This window comes from Sus scrofa, chromosome 3 (assembly GCF_054392235.1).
Source record: "Sus scrofa isolate SSC_HxYL_T2T_F1_AM1 chromosome 3, Sscrofa_HxYL_maternal_Yorkshire_Landrace_v2.0, whole genome shotgun sequence".
In the NCBI taxonomy this organism is placed as follows: domain Eukaryota; kingdom Metazoa; phylum Chordata; class Mammalia; order Artiodactyla; family Suidae; genus Sus; species Sus scrofa.
In genome coordinates this window covers 11,656,751-11,675,445 of record NC_139385.1, presented here as the reverse complement: position 1 = coordinate 11,675,445, position 18,695 = coordinate 11,656,751, and the positions used below count along the sequence as shown (strand labels likewise).

The following is an 18,695-nucleotide window of genomic DNA, read 5'->3' as shown; positions in this document are numbered from 1 at the left end:
CTGAAAAAAGGCAGCAAAGACCCTAACTCAAAACTCCTATTGAGAAAATTGTTTTCCTTTTTTCAATGTACTTACAAATATGCCTATAGATAATACAGACCTCAGAGCTAAACTGTGTTACTGAATCCATGTAATTTTTGATGAATGCATAAACAAGTATATAAAAACTTTTTTGATATTCTTCAAAATAATCAAATTGGTAATGCTTTATCAAATAATCCAACATCTATTCAAAGTAGAAGAAAAGAAACAAATTAAAACAAACCAGGCAATGTTTCCTTTGAAATTACTCAGAGCCATTAATCACCGTACACATTTCAAATTAATGGATGGCACTTTTCACTCATGGATCTGGTCCTAACTCCTCCAAAAGTCTAATTCTGTTTTTTTTTTTTTTTTTGTCTTTTCAGGGCCGCATCCATAGCATATGGAGGTTCCCAGGCTAGGGGTCGAATTGGAGCTGTAGCCACTGGCCTACACCACAGCCACAGCAATGCGGGATCCAGATCTGAGCTGCATCTATGACCTATACCACAGTTCACAGCAACGATGGATCCTTAACCCACTGAGCGAGGCCAGGGATCGAACCTACATCCTCATGGATGCTAGTCGGATTCGTTTCTGCTGAGCCACAATGGGAACTCCCAAAAGTCTAATTTTTACAAGATAATTGGATGCTCAACAAACGATGTTTGTTAGCCTCTACAGAATTAAAAACACAAAATATTCGAATGATAACTTAATTGCAGAAACTCTAGGAACACTCCAGTAACATGTAAAAGATAAGCATAAACAACTGTCTTATAAGCATAAGACAAACAGCGAAGCCTATTGTTCTATCTTCAGAAACACCCAGACTTCAATCGCTCCTTATCCGTACTACCGCCATATAGTTCTAAAGCACCGCCCTCCCTGCGCCAGCTAAGTGCAATAGCTTTGCTTCTACTATGGCCTGTTCTCAGTCTTTAGAGCAGCTCTGTTTCTTCAAAAAGGAGGACAGAACTTGAAGTTTCCACCGCAGAGCAAGGGGATCAGGGGCTTCTCTGCAGCACCAGGACGCAGGTTTGACCCCTGGCCCAGCACAGTCAAATAAAAGATCCAGTGTTGCCACAGCTGCAACTGTGGCTCAGATCTGATCCCTGGCCCCAGGCCCAGAAATTCCATATGCCTCAGGGTGGCCAAAAAAGAAGAAGAAAAGACAGAATTTATCACTGCTTTATATAAAACCCTTCAATGGACTTGCCTATCGTGTTCACTCCTAAATCCTTAGTACCCAGTACCGTCCCCAGCACATACAAGGTTCTTTTAAAAAGAACTATTATAAAAGAATAGTTTTTTTTTTCCTTCCTTTTTTGGCTGCCTGGCAGCTTTCGGAGTTCCTGGTCCAGGGATCAGATCCGAGCCGCAGTGGTGACCTAGCAGCAATGCCAGATCCTTACTGACTGTGCCTGGCCAGGGAGCGAACCCATTGTGCCACAGCGGGAACTCCTGAATAGCAGTTCTTAATCATGCCTTGCAGCCAAATTTATGAATGGCCTTAGCATAAAAAAAGATACCATCAGAGGATGAAATCCAACTACTGGAGCTCTAAAGCAGTATTATCTGAAGTGTAATCCACATGCTGTATGTGGTACTGTGAGTCAAATTCGGGCAGAATTGCAGTCCTGTGTGTAAACATTTATGTATATTTTTAATTTTATTTAGGAAAGAAAATTTAAGAGTTCAAAAAAGTTTTACCTGAGATGTAAAATTAACCTTCTTAATCTATTTAAAATGAAATGAAAGATGAAATAAGTTAAGAAATGATAGGGAAACAATGCCTTAAATGTGAACTGCACTACAAGGAGGCCTTTTTTTAAAGGAAAACACTTTCCATTATTGACACACCCATGACAGCGAGACAACCAACAATTCTGAGGTAAGATTTTCTCTGCACTTATCAAAGGTATGCATATGACAAAAACATGACAACGATCCGACTTTACCCCAAAATGTAGTCACGAGGTTTAGGAAGTTAAGGCACGCACAGGAATATCACTCTAAGGCGCACCTCCCAGACCCAGTCACAAAAGTTACACACGTGCACCACCGACTCCAATCAAGAACAAGCGGATCATCACAGATGCAGAGCACACCTCGGCTCAACAGACCGTTTCCTGCACTCACCTAATAAATTAGACCCTTTATAACCTCGCATAACTGCAAATAAGCGTATCAAGGTTAGGAGTTCCCATTGTGGCTCAGTGGTAATGAACCTGACTAGCATCCACGAGGACATGGCATTGAGCCCCGGCTCTCTCCAGTGCATTACGGATTTTGCATGGCCATGAACTGCGGTGTAGGTCTCAGACTCCACTCGGATCTGGCATTGCTATGGCTGTGGTGTAGGCTCCAGCTGCAGCTCCCAAGCAACCCCTAGCCTGGGCACTTCCATATGCCACAGGTGTGGCCCTAATATTAAAACAAACAAACAAACAAAAAAAAAAAACGACATCAGGGTTAAAGTATTATGGGAAGTCAGAAGTTCCCTAGTGATTAGAACTCAGTGCCTTCACTGTTGTGCCTCAGGTTCGATCCCTGACCTGGGAGGTGAAATCGCACATCAAGCTCCTATACTCTGTGGTCAAAAAAAAAAAAAGTATTATTGTGGAAAATCTTACAAACTTTCTTGATGACCAAGTTCTTTTCTTTTCTCTTTCATAAAATTTTGGGATATGCAGAAAGATACAACAGGAGAAACGACAAGTCACCCCCTGCTAAAGTAAGCAGGATTATCTTATTTCCTTCCAAGCACAAGAATTTTCCTAAACAAAACTACCGTAGTTCTCTAGATAGGCTTTTCTTTTTAAAGGTGCCTTGTTCATGAAAGGCAGTCTTTTGTCAGATCTCACATTTAAAAAAAAAAAAAAAATTGGAGTTCCTGCTGTGGTGCAGCAGAAACGAATCTCACTAGTATCCATGAGGATGCAGGTTTGATTCTTGGCCTCGCTCAATACGTTAAGGATCCAGTGTTGCTGTGAGCTGTGGTGTAGGCCAGCAACCGTAGCTCCGATTTGACCACTAGCCTGGGAACCTCCATATGCCATGGGTGTGGCCCTAAAAAGCAAAAACAAAAAACAAAAAACAAAACTCCACATCATTTCAATTCCTATTCCTACCATTTTGCAATTTTTCCAGAAAAACAAACAAACAAACAATATACTTATCAAAAAGAAGTGTATGTGAATTCTCATTTGACCTTTCTTGTTAGTATCAGATTTACACATTTTGCCTTCCTTAACCTAAGGATAAAAAATAAGTAGCAACTTAATTAGAGTTGGTATATAGTTTATTCATGAACACATATCCCATGGAAAATGCTACCCTGAAAAGTAATTACTTTTCACAGACCTGGTATTTCATTGGTCTTCTGAACATAAAAGAAGCAGACTAAGGAGCCAAATCTTACTTGTTGACAAACTTGGATGATAAATCCGACTTTTGGTACTATGCCTTAGTTTAAAAGAAATGGGATTTATCACTCTCTCCCAAGAGTGAAAGCTGGAAACGACTGACATGTTTCAGGCTTATAAGCAATTTATTTCATTATTATGTTGACATGTCTTTAAAGATCTCATGCTATTAAAAGCACAGTATTTATTTTCTAAATAATTCTAGTAGAGCCTTTATCTGCCTTAAGATTGGATAAATCAAGGTAGTTATTAGTCCTATTTAAAAGTTTTGTGCTAATAGTTTTAATCATCATCTATTTTTCTTATCTCTAAGACGAAGGACAAAGTTTATAACCTAAATGTTAATTAACAATAATTACAGATTAATTAGGATCAATTACAAATGAGTGTATATAATATATTTATAAATTTCCATCTCACAGTTAATGAATTTTATAATTTAAAAACAGATTCAATTATTAAATGCTAGGCTAGAAACAACTCAAAGTTGTTTTTAGGTTAGTAGAATTATGTTAATGATAAAACAGGTATATTAAATAAACTAGCACATACAAAATATGAGGAAATTTCTGGTATTGGGTGAAAACTTCCAGTCAACTTACAATTTAGAAGCAATGAAGACAAACATTTTGAGTAGTTTAAAAGTAGCCAAACACCATAAATAACCAAGCAGACACCAGTAGGAAATAGGTAACAATGACTTAAAAAAAATGCAAAAAAAAAGAGGACAGAGATAGCAAACCAAGAAAGGTTATGCAGCAGTTAAAAAAATAATAATGAAGTACCAAGATTTGAAGTTACAAGGAAAAAAATGAGAAATGTGATATATGTGTATTTGAACTGTTTGTTAAAACACTGTATGCTGCAAACATCTATGTATGTTTGCAAAACTAAATATATATGTGTGGGTATATAAACATCAAATTACTTTTAAGGGTATACATTTACCACTAAATATAGGGACTTTGGAGCAGGGAGTTGTAGAAATAAAAACTTTTATTTTTCCCTTAGAAAAGAATTACTTTGAAAGGAAAAAATGTATAGTGTGAGATAACTAAAAAGGAAAAAAACCCAATACATATTTAATAATGCTTAAGTATGAAGCATGATCCTGTTAGTAATAGTATTAGCTGAATCTTTAAATACTTCAGAACAAGCTGCTTCCTCGACATTCAAGTACTTACTACCTTTGACAGAAACAAAAACAAAACAGGCTTGAAGCAACTGTAACGATATGCGGAAATGAGCTGATTTCTGCAGCTGCTGCTTCCGAAGTTCTGAAGGACAAGCTATAGGCTGGCCTCGGAGGGCATTCTGGGGGGAGCTCACTTGAGAAAGTGACTGAACTATAGACACGTTCTCCTCCACGCTCCTGCAGGAGACACCAGAGAGTCAGGGCTGCACAGAGGTCTCTTCCGTCACAGCCCGGGAGCAGGCTGCAACGTGCAGCCTGGTCAGAGCCTCCGTTTAACGCTCTCCTCCCAAGGCTGGCGCACCGCCCCCCTCGGGGCGCCCTCTCTCGTCTAAGCCCCCAGCACCGGGCCACTGGGCCTGCGGGTGGGAGGCGGGCTGCTGTGGTCACACACACACATATATGCTGCCGTCTTTTCTCACAAGTTTCCTTAAAAATGAATGAAATGCATACTTCGCAATGGGAATGTGACAAGTAGTTTTATGACCAGAAGTAAACTTTTGGAATCAAGGCTTTTAGATGACTAACCTTCAATAGTCACCTCAACTTCGGGGTCCTCACTTGTTTCTGAAGGGACATGTTGAGTAGAATCTTGAAAAAAATAAAATTCTAAAATGACATTCATTATAAAGCACTTTCTATTATGTTCCAACATTTTACTGACTTGATATTCCAAAAGCAGCCTACTATAAAACTTTACTGGCATTTTAATTCGTCTCATACTTATTAAATTAAAATGTGACCCCTTCAATTATAAATAGGGATGAGAGAAAACAAAAAGGAGAGAAACCCTGGAAAACTATCAGACAATACCAAGTTACCTGCATGAATGGACTCAAAATGCTTGTACTTTTAGAGAAATAAGATTATAATGAAGCCGTTCTTATTTTCCTTCCGTAACTAGAAGATGCTAGGAGAAAAACAAAGGCTTTCTTTTTTCATTCTTCTTTTAAACTATTTCTCTTCTTCTTTCATAAATGCTAGAAGTGGTTTATATCGTTAAATGAAACCACGGTCAATTTTTTGCAGTGGGGACTTTCATACCAAGAAAGTGACTATAACAAATGGACACAGGACTATCCCCTAACTTTATATGTAATATACTTTACAAAATTAAATATTTAATATTTGTGTTACTACACAAAACAAAGGTACATCAGAATGTTAGTGCTGGAAGCTCAGCTAGAGAGTCTCTTCATCAACTCTCTTCATTTTGCAAAGGTTGAAAGATTAATTGATTTGCCAAAGATTATATTTATTTGTTAGTACAGAAATAAAGACCAGAACCCAAGTTCAATTCGACTCTACCAACAATAAAATTTCCTCAAAAACAAAGCAGTTCAAAGCCTGATATCTAATTCACACTGCCTGATGAACCCCTGGTACCATTTGTCTTGTAAATACTGCCTGTCCAAAACAGAGGCTTTTGTTACAGAGGAAATATCTAATTACCTCCACACAGTAAAATAAAAGGAAAAAAGTTAATCTACACAATCACCTATTTTTTAAAAATCTCAAAAAGAAATGCAAAATATTATTTAAAATGAGCATTTCAATTTTTCTGAAAGAACTGCATTCCAATTAGAATACCCTAATTCTAAAACTGAATTTGGAAAAATCAGCCAAGATTCCAGGGACCTTCAGAACTTCTTCCACTTGAAGAGGATAAAAGATTAAATTACTCATCTAAAAAAATAAAATAAAATAAGCAAACATAAGGAATAAAAAGGTGCAGCATAGACGCCCTTTTTATTCTTAGAAAAAAAAATAAACAGCATGACCAGTTTACATGAGAAATAATAAATAATTCTAAAACAAGATTTGGTGACTTTACCAGTTATTTTCCTTGGGAGAAACCTACAAAAATTCTTTTGGACTATCTAAAAGATGTAGAAATAGGAAGCCATTCTGCGTAGTTAGGAATTTAACTCAAGGTTCCAATAACTAAAAAAGCTGTACCACAGAGGTGAATACTCGTTCATTCCTACAACCAAAGGAGGATGGCTGGCTGGAAGAGAAAGCAGTCCTCGGGGTGGCTGTGGGTATAAAAATGAGCAGGCATCCTTCCTTCATTAATCTTATGTAGGATCTATTACCCTACCTCAAAAAATGGTGGCATTGAACAGTATTTTTAAAATTAAATACGAACATAGCCAGTAATAATTTTAAGTATCAAAACGATCCTTTCTTAAAAAAGATTTTAAATATGGCTCAAGATGACCAAGAAAAAATGGGCAGCATTTTGCATCAGGACGAGTTTTACTTACCACTTCAGTTTTCATCCCCATGTGCCTTATTATTCAGTACAATGAAAGAGGTATATTACATCTTAGGACTAAAACAAAAAAAACCTTGTGTCTAATAAGGCATACCGAAACAATCGTTTTCTATTTCCAAATACGGTGTTTTAAGGATAACATTCTCGAAAGTACAGAACATAATATAAATAGAGCCAAGTAGAAATCCCTGTAAATATTTCTAACCTTCTGCTGGTACTTCCATTTCTGTTCCTTCATTGCCCTCTGAAGAATGATGGCTTCCTAAAAAGAAAATAAACCATATATAATAACCAATAAAGACTTAAATGGAAAGAAAAGAAACTAGGTATCAATGCAAATAATGACATGAATACAAACTGATTCTTTAACTTCTAAGCAGTTAATTCAATGTCACTTAATTCAGAAAAAAACATGTACTACTTCTTTATGGAAGCTCAAAAATTATTTTAACATGTAAATATACAGAGTAAACCTAAGCAGATTTGGGGATTTAATATCAGTTACTGTAACTACGCAATATAATTACTGATGTTGAGAAATAGAACAATACATTTCAAAGTGCCATGCTCATCTGTCAATGACGCACACACAAAAACACACATCAGAGTAAATTCTTTCTTTGCCCACAGACTCTATCAAGTCTAGATAAACAAGTTCTGGTTTGGCTGTGAAATGTTTCCTGCTTTCCATTTTTACTATGGTGGAAGCTATGGAAACTCAACCCCCATTATTTAATCAAAAGTTGTACTTAAAGGAAACTTGTAAGTTAAAACTTAAGATACTACCTTTAGTCTCAAAAGCATTTTAATTCAGGTAATATAATCTGCCTGCTTCTAAAAACTGGAACATAAAGCAATGTATCAGGTTAGGCAGTCACAAGGTAAAACAGGCTCAACCTACTAGAGCAGAAGCTTTACTTGTAAACAGGAAAGACGTAATCTAAAACCCTAGAGAGCCAATTAAGTAAGTGCCCAAACTGCCCCCAAAATATTCATCCTCTGTCCTTAAGTGTCTGAGCAACCAACATGGAAAACATCGAAAAATCACTGCCTCTGAGTATAAACAGAAGTCTATGACCTATAAGTAAGTCACAAAGGGGTAAGGAAGCAAAATCAGGTCTGTTGTCATCCACTGATGACTACACTATACTAAAGGTACAAGCCCGAGATACCGGTTTTAAATACATTTTACCTTGATTTTGTTTTTAGCCAGATCCAGGGCATATGGAAATTTCCAGGCCAGGGACCACACTGGAGCCTCAGCTGTGATCTACGCCACACCTGCGGCAACACCAGACCCTTAGCCACTGCACCCGGAACTGGGATCAAACCAATGGAGCCACAGAAACAAGGCCGGATCTTAACCCACTGCGCCCAAGCACTCACTCCTTATCTTGATCTTTAAAGAGCACTGACTGTAGTTTCAAAAGCTGTCATTCAGTGCCTAGAACTTGAATTGAAAGTGCCAGGTTAAGATCCAATATACTTGATTTTCAATACCTGACTTTATGATGCTATAAATTATCTCGGGATTCTTTTCCACTTATTTCAATTTTGAAAACTCACCTGAGCTCAAAATACTACATAAACCTATAAATTTATAGCTACGAATTTTTCTTTAACTTCTTCATATACTTTCTCAACACATAGCCCTCTCCCCCGTTAAGGATTAAATTCAAATTTATGGAGCAGTGGGCTCTTGAACGGTAATGCCGAAGCAAATAAAAATGTGAGGTCAAAACAATGAAGGACAGAAGAGGCCAGTACTTAAAAAGACTAGGTAAGAGTAAGAACAATAAGGTGACTGTTCCACCTGGTCAGCACATTACAAGAGTGTTTGTAAACAATGGTTCTACATGTTCTTTTAAAATATGAAATAAGCAACCACGTTTACATTAAAAGCAGAGCTAGGAGCTCCCACTATGGTGCAACAGGATCAGCAGTGTCTTGGGAGCACTGGGATGCGAGTTCGATCCCTGGCCCGGCACAGTGAGTTAAGGATCCAGCATTGCTACAGCTGCGGCTTACTTTGCAACTGCAGCTCGGATCTGATCCCTGGCCTGGGAGCAACATGTGCTGTGGGGTGGCACAAAAAAAAAAAAAAAAAAAAAAAAAAAGGAAAGCTCAAGAAAATAAATCTTATGTGCTAAAAGCTAGAACAGACAGAAGTGAAAGCCATCATTAATAGCCTGTGATCATCAAAGACACTATACAGAAATTCCCAAAAAAGGTATTAAATCAATAAACTTAGGGATTTACAAGTGATATCTTACAATCTTTCTAAAAATGAAGTATCAACATGACCTTATTTTTACATTACTAACTATGCAATATAAGCCTTATTTCTGACTATTCTGAGATAAGGTATAAATGTGTACTTTACCTTAAATATGAAAGTGTGTCATGTACCCATTTCGAGATTCATTACTAGATTCACAAAAGGGAAAATCGGTTTTGAAAAATTGTTGCTTGTGAAGTTCATTTATGTTTTTATTTTAAAAAAAAGGCCAATACATTTCTTTTTCCTTTTCCACTTAGAAAAGTAATAATACAGATATAAATACAAAAACACAGTCTGTTCAATATAAAGAAACATTAAATAAGAAAAGCAGGTGGGAAAATGGAAGTGAGAAAGTTATACCTTGCAAAGACTTCGAAAGGGGGAGTTTGTCATCAACATCATCAGTTTCAGAAGGGCCTGCTTGGGGATACAAAGATAAGACTTCAAAAGTAATCCCCAAAATATATTTTGGGTCACTTCAGCAAACAAATTTGGGTGAGAGATATGGAAGAATACAGCCTTTTCATGAACCAAAAAAAGGCAAAAAAAAAAACAAAAAAAACTGACAAAATGAGTGGTGCCAATTTATGGTCTTAGTGAATGGAAAAAGTATGTTCAGACAAAGTCATATAAAGACAGTCAAAAGAAATTTTTAAAAATGACTAGACATGAAGTGAATGAAATGATATGTCTAAAATGGTGGATATGGGTTTTTTAAACAGTAAAATGCTCATAACAGCAAACTGCAACTTTTACTTCATACAGATTATAAGTGTAGGTATATCTTCCAAGGTGCATTTGTTTCTTCTGTGACAAATATCTGCTTAATATTTTATTATACTAAAGAAAGACGCAAAATCATATTCTTATATCTTCCTTAGAATCTCTAAAATCATGCAATTAAACTACCAATAAAGCTTAAATCACCACTGAAATACAAACATGACAAACTAACAATTCAGAAACCTCCTTCACAGCAGATCCATATATATTTAAATCATTTAACATGGGTTTTCCCAATTATTAACATATAGAATATTTGGAGTTAATTAAACATTCACAAAATGCTATAGAGGTTTTGACAACACACTTGCATTTATTTATCAAGATTTTAGGAGTTCCCGTCCTGGCGCAGTGGTTAACAAATCCAACTAGGTTGAGGGTTTGATCCCTGGCCTTGCTCAGTGGGTTAAGGATCCGGCGTTGCCATGAGGTGTAGGTTCCAGACACGACTCAGATCCTGAGTTGCTCTGGCTCTGGCATAGGCCAGAGGCTACATCTCCGATTAGACCCCTAGCCTGGGAACCTCCATATGCCGCGGGAAGAGGCCCTAGAAAAGGCAAAAAGACAAAAAGATTTTAGTGAAAATAAGAGATTTAAGAGAGAATAAAAATTGTTTTCTTTTTTTAAATTTTTATTTTATTTATTTATTTATTTTTAGGGCCACATCTGCAGCATATGAAGGTTCCCAGGCTAGGGGTCCAGTAAGAGCTGTAGCTGCCAGCCTATGCCAGGGCCACAGCAATGCTGGATCCTTAATCTACTGAGCAAAGCCAGGGATTGAACTCCAACCTCATGGTTCCTAGTCGGATTCATTAACCACTGAGCCATGACAGAACTCCCAAAAGTCAATTTATGTCAAGACTCATATTTTGTAAATAAACAATTATTTGGCTAGGTACAGAGATCCTGGTATACACCAATTATCTTATGTCTGTCTATAAACTGCAGAGTTCAAATACGCCACCGTTTATAAACAGTCAACATTTGTTAAAATCTCCCACATGACTGCATTTATAAATTTATCACAACTGCATCAATTCTTAACTTCTACCTTCTTTGTTGTTGGTTTTTTTTTTTTTTTTAGGGCTGCACCTGTGGCATTCAGAGCTACAGCTGCTGGCCTATACCACAGCAACATCAGATTCGAGCTGCCTCTGCAACCTACACCACAGCTCACGACAACGCTGGATCCTTAACCCACTGAGCAAGGGCAGGGATGGAACCCGCCACCTCAGGGTTCCTAGTCGGATTCATTTCCCATTTCCACTGTGCCACGACATGAATTCCTCTTTATTTCTACTTTTGAGGCTACGTTCTTAGGTATATACAAATCAATGATCATCTGATCAACTCAATGACTTAGCATATAAACGATAGAGTCTTATCCCCTTTTTCAGCTAAGCCTAAGACACACAGAGGTTCCAAGGCCAGGCACTGAATAAGGAAGTTTCTGGGCCACGGATTGAATCCCTGCCTCCACAGTGACCCAGCCAATGTAGGGCCTCAAATTAATGTTACTAAACTTGGTTTCAATTGGTTACTATTTGCCCAGCACACCTTCATGTACCGCCCTCCTGCTAAATTATCTACACTGTTTAATTTCACCCAGGTACGCTTTCATGGCACATTACTTAGGTTTTATTCATCCTGAGATGGACAACACACTTCACCCTCACACTCGACACTCTAGTGGTGTACACCAGTCACCGTAGACAAATCACACTTTCCCAGTGCTCACATCCGAGCACCTCTGAGGAAAATGGACAGGCACACAGAGATGTGTCCAAGCCTAGTTCGGAATACCAAAAGTTTTGGATGAAAACAAAAATGACTTTAAGAGGAAAAATGGACAAATGAACTGCAGTGTGATCACACACGTAACTACCACCATGATAAAGCATGCATGTGACAAAATAGGTAAATCTTGAAAATCTGTTTGTTTGTTTTTATGGCCACATCTGAGGCCTACGGAAGTTACCAGGGCAGGGACTGAATCTGAGCTGAAGCTTCGACCTAACGCCGCAACTGCAGCAACACCAGATCCTTCAACCCACTGCACCAGGCCGGGGATCAAACCCATGCCTCCACAGCACCCCAAGCTGCTGTAGCCAGATTCTTAACTCACTGCACCACAGCAGGAACTCCTTGAAAACCTGTACTGATTAACGACACATAAGAACATACATGAAACAACACACACATTATACCATTTGTGTCAAGCTTAAAAACTGAGACAATATCCAAGCATAAAATGTACTGCATGGACACACATACAAAGGCACTGCTGTGGGAATATATATGCTTTTAAAGTATAAAATCATTATCAGGAAGGATAACCTCAATTTCAAAATGGTTAACTCAGGAGGAATAGAGAAAAAATTAGGAACTGGGTAGACCTAAAGAAGGGTGTCACCATGTTACCTAAGTGAACATGTTATATATCATGTAAGATTTGATAAACTTGGGCAAATGTACGTGTCTGTAGGCTTTAAATATTTTATATTTTAAAGGCAAGAAATACAGCCAACTATCTGAATCTATGCATTCAAAACGGCAGATTTATCCAATCATGGACCAAAAATACTTAGAACCAAAAAAAATTCCAGAAAGTTCCCAAATGTAACTTGAATTTGTAGCATTTACACTATGTTAAATATTTAAGTAATCTAAAGACAATTTATCTAACATATGGGGAGGATATTTGTAAGTTATATGCAAATACTACACCATTTTATATAGTATTTTTGATTGTCTGTGGGTTTTGATACTGGGGGAGGCGGGTGTTGGTTGGGGGAAAGCCCTGAAACCAGCCCCCTGTGGATACTGAAGGTGACTGTATAACACGGCAATGCAAACAGACAATCTGTATGTACACGCAACAATATGCCTCAAAAATTTTATGATTGATAGAAGTCTGATATAAACAGAAGCTTCTCAAGCTTAGCAATATTGACATTTGGATCAAATAGTTAGTTTATTGCTAAGCTTGAGAAGCCCTGAGCTAGAATGACCAATAAAAATCAAAAATAAAAAAACAAGTACATAAATCAATAACTAAATGACTGACCTCACAAACATTAAAAAAAGAAAACTTAAGTCAAAGTAGACAAATTCCTTAAGATACAAACCACCAGCACTCAATCAAGAAGAAACAGATACACTAATAGAATGACCTATAACTATTAAAAGAAACTTTTAAAAAGTAGAGAAACAGTGGAAATGAATCTGACTAGCATCCATGAGGACACAGGTTTGATTCCTGGCTTCACTCAACGGGTTAAGGATCCGGCGTTATGGTGAGCTGTGGTGTAGGTCACAGACATGCTCAGATCCCGAAGTGCTATGGCTGTGGCGCAGGCCGGCAGCTTCAACTCCGATTCGACCCCTAACCTGGAAACCTCCATGTGCTGTGGGTACAGCCCTAAAATCACTAAAGACAATAAAAGGGGAGGGGAAACAAGAGTTCCTGCTGTGCTGGGTGGGTTAAGAAGCCAACATAGTGTCCATGAGAATGTGGATTTGATCCTTGGCCTTGCTCAGTGGGTTAGGTATCCAGCAGTGCCACAAGCTGCTGCGTAGGTCACAGATGAGGCTCAGATCCAGCATTGCTGTGGCTGTGGCACGAGCCTGGGAACTTGCATTTGCCACAGGTGTGGTCATAAAAAGGAAAAAAAAAAAAAAAAAAAAAAAAACTTCCATTAGAGAAACCTCAAGGTCCAGGTGTCTTCATTGATACATCTGACCAAAACTACCTCATGATGGAGTACGATCAATTCTACAAAAAAATAGATTACTTCCCAAATCACTTAAGACAGTACTACCAAAACCAAATAAAGGCATGTACAAGAAAATTCTGACTAATAACTCTTAAGAATATTCAACGACATATAAAAAGAATATTATTCCCGATCAACATTTGAAAATTAATGCTGATGACCATTCCATTTTAACAGACTACACAAAATAATACAGTCATTTCAAGAGACACAAAAGAGGCCTTTCACAAAATTCATCATCTAGTCCCCATTTGGCAAACTCTGAACTGAAGAAAATGTCTTCAATCCGATGAAGGGCATCTACAAAAAACCCACACCTATCATAGAGAAAAAGAAAACAGTTTTCCTTCTAAAACTGTGAACAAGGTACGGAAGCCTGCTCACACTATTACTCAACATAGCACTAGGAGGGCCTAGCTGCAACTAACACAAGAAAACTAAGTGAAGAAATAATACTGTCTACTTAAGAAAATCCAAAATATTTTTCCAAAGAGTTGCTGTATGAGTAATGAATTTTAACTTGGTCACAAGATACAAGATCAGTATATAAAATTCAAATGTAGTTCCAAGATATTAGGAAGGAATACTTAGAGGGTGAACCTGTAAAAGAACAGTATACCATTTATAACAACGCTGAAAAACACTCAGTACTTAAGATATAAACCTTATGCAATAAGTACAAGATCTGTATACTGAAAACGAAGCACTGATTAAAGTAATCAAGGAAGAGCTCAACAGATATGCTCATGAATTGGAAGATTCAATGTTAAGATTTTCAACCTAGGAGTTTCCCGTAGTGGCTTAGTGGAAACAAATCTTACTAGTATCCATGAGGAGGGAGGTTCAATCCCTGGCCTTGCTCAGTGGGTTAAGAATCCAGCGTTGCCTGTGAGCTGTGGTGTAGGTCGCAAACACGGCTCAGATCTGGTGTTGCTGTGGCTATGGTGTAGGTTGGCAGCTACAGCTCTGATTCGACCCCTAGCCTGGGAACCTCCATATGCCAGAGGCGCAGCCCTAAAAGACCAAAAAAAAATAAAAAATAAAAAAAAATAAAAAAAATAAAATTTCAACCTAAATTATAATCTCCATCAAAATCCCCACAAGGTTTTTTGAACGAATCAATTTTTTAAATTTATATGAAAAGGAGCTAAAATAGGCAAAATAATATTGAAAAAGAAGAACAATTCTGGTGGACTGACAATCTGATTTTAAGACATACTATATAAACTATAATACTCAAGACAATGTAATTTTGACAAAAGGATATACATAGAGATCAGAATAACAAAATGTACCCAAGAAAACGGACAGATGTAAAGGTAATGCAATAGCACAAGACCAGTCGAAAACAAAAGGTGCTAGAAAAACCTGATATCCATACATGTAAGTTTGAACACGGCGTTTTGCACACTACACAAAAATTAGGTCTAAATCAATCACATACCTAAATGTAAAACTATAAAAACTTTTACAAAACAGAGAAGAAAAGTCTTTGTGATGTTGGGTCCAGCCAAGATTCTTAGCTATAAAACTTATGCACAATTGATACAAGGGGAAAAAAATCAGTAAGACGGACATCGTCAAATTAATCTAGTTGCATATCACATCACAGAGAATTTTTATTTAGAAATACAAAAATAAATGCCAAAGCTCAATTATTAAGAAAAATATTGAAATTGCATGTACTATATGTATCTCTTAGCCTAGATGAAAAACTAATTGCCTGGCTCCCCAGCCTCTTCAACTGAACTTATAATATTATCATTTCTGGCAAACTTCTCACTCTACAAACATCTAATTCTTATTACTCAGGCATTACCTTAAATCACTCATACTCTCTTATTCCAAAGGTGGACAAAAAAAGTTTCCATAAACATGACTGATAACAGCAAAGCTAAAAAGGTAATACTAAAGATTTAAGGCAGACTTTTTATTTTAAAAATTAAATGTGTTAAAAATATTTTATTAAGCAATATTAATTAAATATATGTACACATATTAGAGTCAGGTACCAAGAACTGTTATAAAGGCTAAATATTTTAACTTTTTAATTAAAAATTCTCAGAATTATCTCAACTTTCTGACCATGCAAATTACTAACGTCACAAGCAAGAAAACACTCAACGCTAACAGGTAAAAATTACAAAATTCACAAGGACACAATTTAATTTATATACATACAGACATTCACATGATTGCAAACCAGAACAAATTTCTTCTTAACTTTGGTAATACTCCAGAACGGATAAAGCCTTATTCTTTTAAATGAAGTAAACCTATTAAGCAAATGCAACTTAAAACCGGAAGGAGGCATCATAAGACACCCACTTAGAGCAGCTAAAAATAACAACGCAAACTGTACAAGTGCTGACATAGATGTGGAGCAACCAGAACCACTGTAACTGCCGATGAAAATGTAAAACAATGTAAAAGCACAATGGAGAACAGTTTGATGATTTCTTCAACAAAAGTTATATACCTACCACAGATCCCAGCTATTCGAGTTCTAGGAATCTACTCAAGAGAAATGAAGGCATATTTCCACACAAATGTTCATAGTAGCTTTATTGTTAATAGCCCCAAACTGGAAACAACCAAAATGTCCATCAACAGACGGAGGGACAAATAAATTGTAGTATAGCCATAAAATGGAATAACACTCAGCAATAAAATGGAATTAGCTCTTGATATATGCAACACTACGGATGGATGAATTTCAAAAGAATTATGTGAAATTTAGAAAGCCACAGCTGCCCAACCCAAGAAAACCGTACATACTTCATGGTGATTCCATTTTATGTAAATTTCTTTAAAATGCAAACTAATCTAAAACGACAGAAAATATATCAGTGGTTGGCTGAGGAAGACACTGAATTACTAAGGGACTTGAGGAAACTCGGGGGGGTATGGACATTTCATCATCCTGATTGCAGTGAAGATGGTTTTATGGGCATATACATGAACTGATCAGATCACATTAGTTCAAATGTTTAGTGTACTTTATGCAACTATAAAAACTAAACTCACCATACACTACAGAGGTTGCTCTAAACTAAAGCCCCTCGATGCATAAAAGCAAACTGCATTGTGAAACTATGACCTTTAATTCTTTCCTAATAATCAAGCAAATGTACAAAACAACTAAAACTTATTAATGTCTTATCTTTCATAGATTTTTAACATAATAAAAATGTGAATATAGTTATTTTTGTTGCACAAATAGAACTCTCCGAGGATCAAAAGATCTCTCATGCCATGCAAATAACTCTGGAAATTAGAATTGAATTCTAAATTGTGCCACAACTTTCTCTTGTCCTTTTAAGACTACTACTAATGGTTATTTAACATTTTCCCCATAGTTTATTTTATTGCCCCATTTTTTAAAATCTATTTTATTTCAGTAATAAACTATAAGCGTACATACTATTTAAGGACCAATCAATGAAACTATTAATATCAACGCATCTAAGGAACTCACATTACTTTTAACCACCAATAACTTCCGGAAAGAAAAACCATTTCAAGTACCTTGAATGTTATATTGATAGTAATCAGGATCTTCTGATTCTTCCTTTACTGTCACAGCTGCCATTTCCAGAGAAATACCTGTAAAGTAAATCGAATTATATAATTACACATCAGGGCATCCAGCTAGTGTAAGGAAATCCCTTTGGCTCTCCTATTAAGACAGGATAATTCATACATATTTTATGGGCTTCCAAAAGACGAGTTTCCTAGGTGGGAGGTGGACAAAAATCACCTAAAACCCAACCTAGACAAAGGTTTAACTACTACTGCTCTTCTGGGATTACTAATGTTAAACTCGTTCTGTCAAGCTTTTATCTTTGCAATTAAAGGTAATTAGTCACATTCTATTTTCACTCAATATTAAAAATACTTTCACAAACAACTGAAAAATTACCTATAAACATCAATTTTATTGTCTCAATATTCAAGAGTGAAGATGGCATACTTTTAACCATTTTAATACTAAGATACATTGATTTTATTAAGAATTTCTTAAAGAATTTGTTAAGAATCTTCTTTCTTAAAACTTTTTATTTTGCTTCTTCTTTTTAATGGCCACAGCTGCATCACATGCCAAGTTCCCAGGCTAGGGGTCAAATCGGAGCCGCAGCTGCCAGCCTACACCACAGCTACAGCAACGCCAAATCCTTAACCCACTGAGCAGAGCCAGAGATCGAACCCGCATCCTCATGGATACTAGCCAGGTTCTTAACACACTGAGCAACAATGGGAACTCCTCTTTCTTAAAACATTTAACTGAAGTGTAATTATGATGTATGCAACATTTGTTGGGTTTTTTTTTAACCAGAGGCTTGTGCTTTTTAGAGACATCAGTTAAATGAAGAATATAAACATTCTGAAAACATCTGGTTGCCATGATTCTCACTGTGACAAAGTAAATCCTTCAGAAAAGGGGGGAAAAAAAAATCTTGGGGGGAAGAGTGGAACTGAAGATATGGGCAGAATCAAGAAGCCTAAAAAACTAGCTCTATCACATAAATAATACCTTCGATAAGAGGATAAATAAAAATCAACCGCCACCTGATACGAAAGGAAAAAAAAAAAAAACCCATCATCTCTGTTATTTTTGGCAAACACACATTACATGAACCTAATCACGCAGAAATATTAGATATTTTATTCAAAAGTGTCATGGTCACAGATGACAAGAAAAGACTGAGAAATCTGAAGACATCATTAATTTAAAAAAACCCACAAAACTTGAAAAGGGTTTGAGAATTAGTTAAGAGTAATTTAACTTCCTTGTTTTCTGATGATTATACTGTGCTAATGTGAGACAATACTACTTTCTTGTAAGAATCACATACAAACTAGTTAAAAGGAAAGAGGTCCTTATGTTATAAATGCAGATATTTTATTAGTTTGCAACAATTTCAAAACTAAT

The 18,695-nt window shown here is 36.7% G+C and overlaps 1 protein-coding gene across 9 annotated transcripts in view; it reads right to left on the bottom strand.

Annotated features, from left to right (window-relative positions):
* GTF2I (general transcription factor IIi) overlaps positions 1 to 18,695 on the bottom strand; it is a 105,321-nt gene that overhangs the window by 43,691 nt on the left and 42,935 nt on the right. For 2 of the 9 annotated variants that reach the window (XR_014840268.1, XM_005661991.4), the window contains exons 9-11: positions 17,291 to 17,368; positions 7,128 to 7,184; positions 5,173 to 5,235 (exon numbers count right to left, since the gene is read on the bottom strand). Coding sequence is in view for 7 of the 9 variants with exons in the window: in XM_005661991.4 (XP_005662048.1) it covers positions 5,173 to 5,235; positions 7,128 to 7,184; positions 17,291 to 17,368 (198 nt within the window). In the remaining 2 variants the exon portion in view is untranslated. Of the gene's footprint in view, positions 1 to 5,172; positions 5,236 to 7,127; positions 7,185 to 9,563; positions 10,375 to 10,885; positions 11,159 to 14,079; positions 14,827 to 17,290; positions 17,369 to 18,695 lie in introns of those variants that run through there. The other 7 variants (XR_014840269.1, XM_005661994.4, XM_085016847.1 and 4 more) reach the window with 6 other exon arrangements.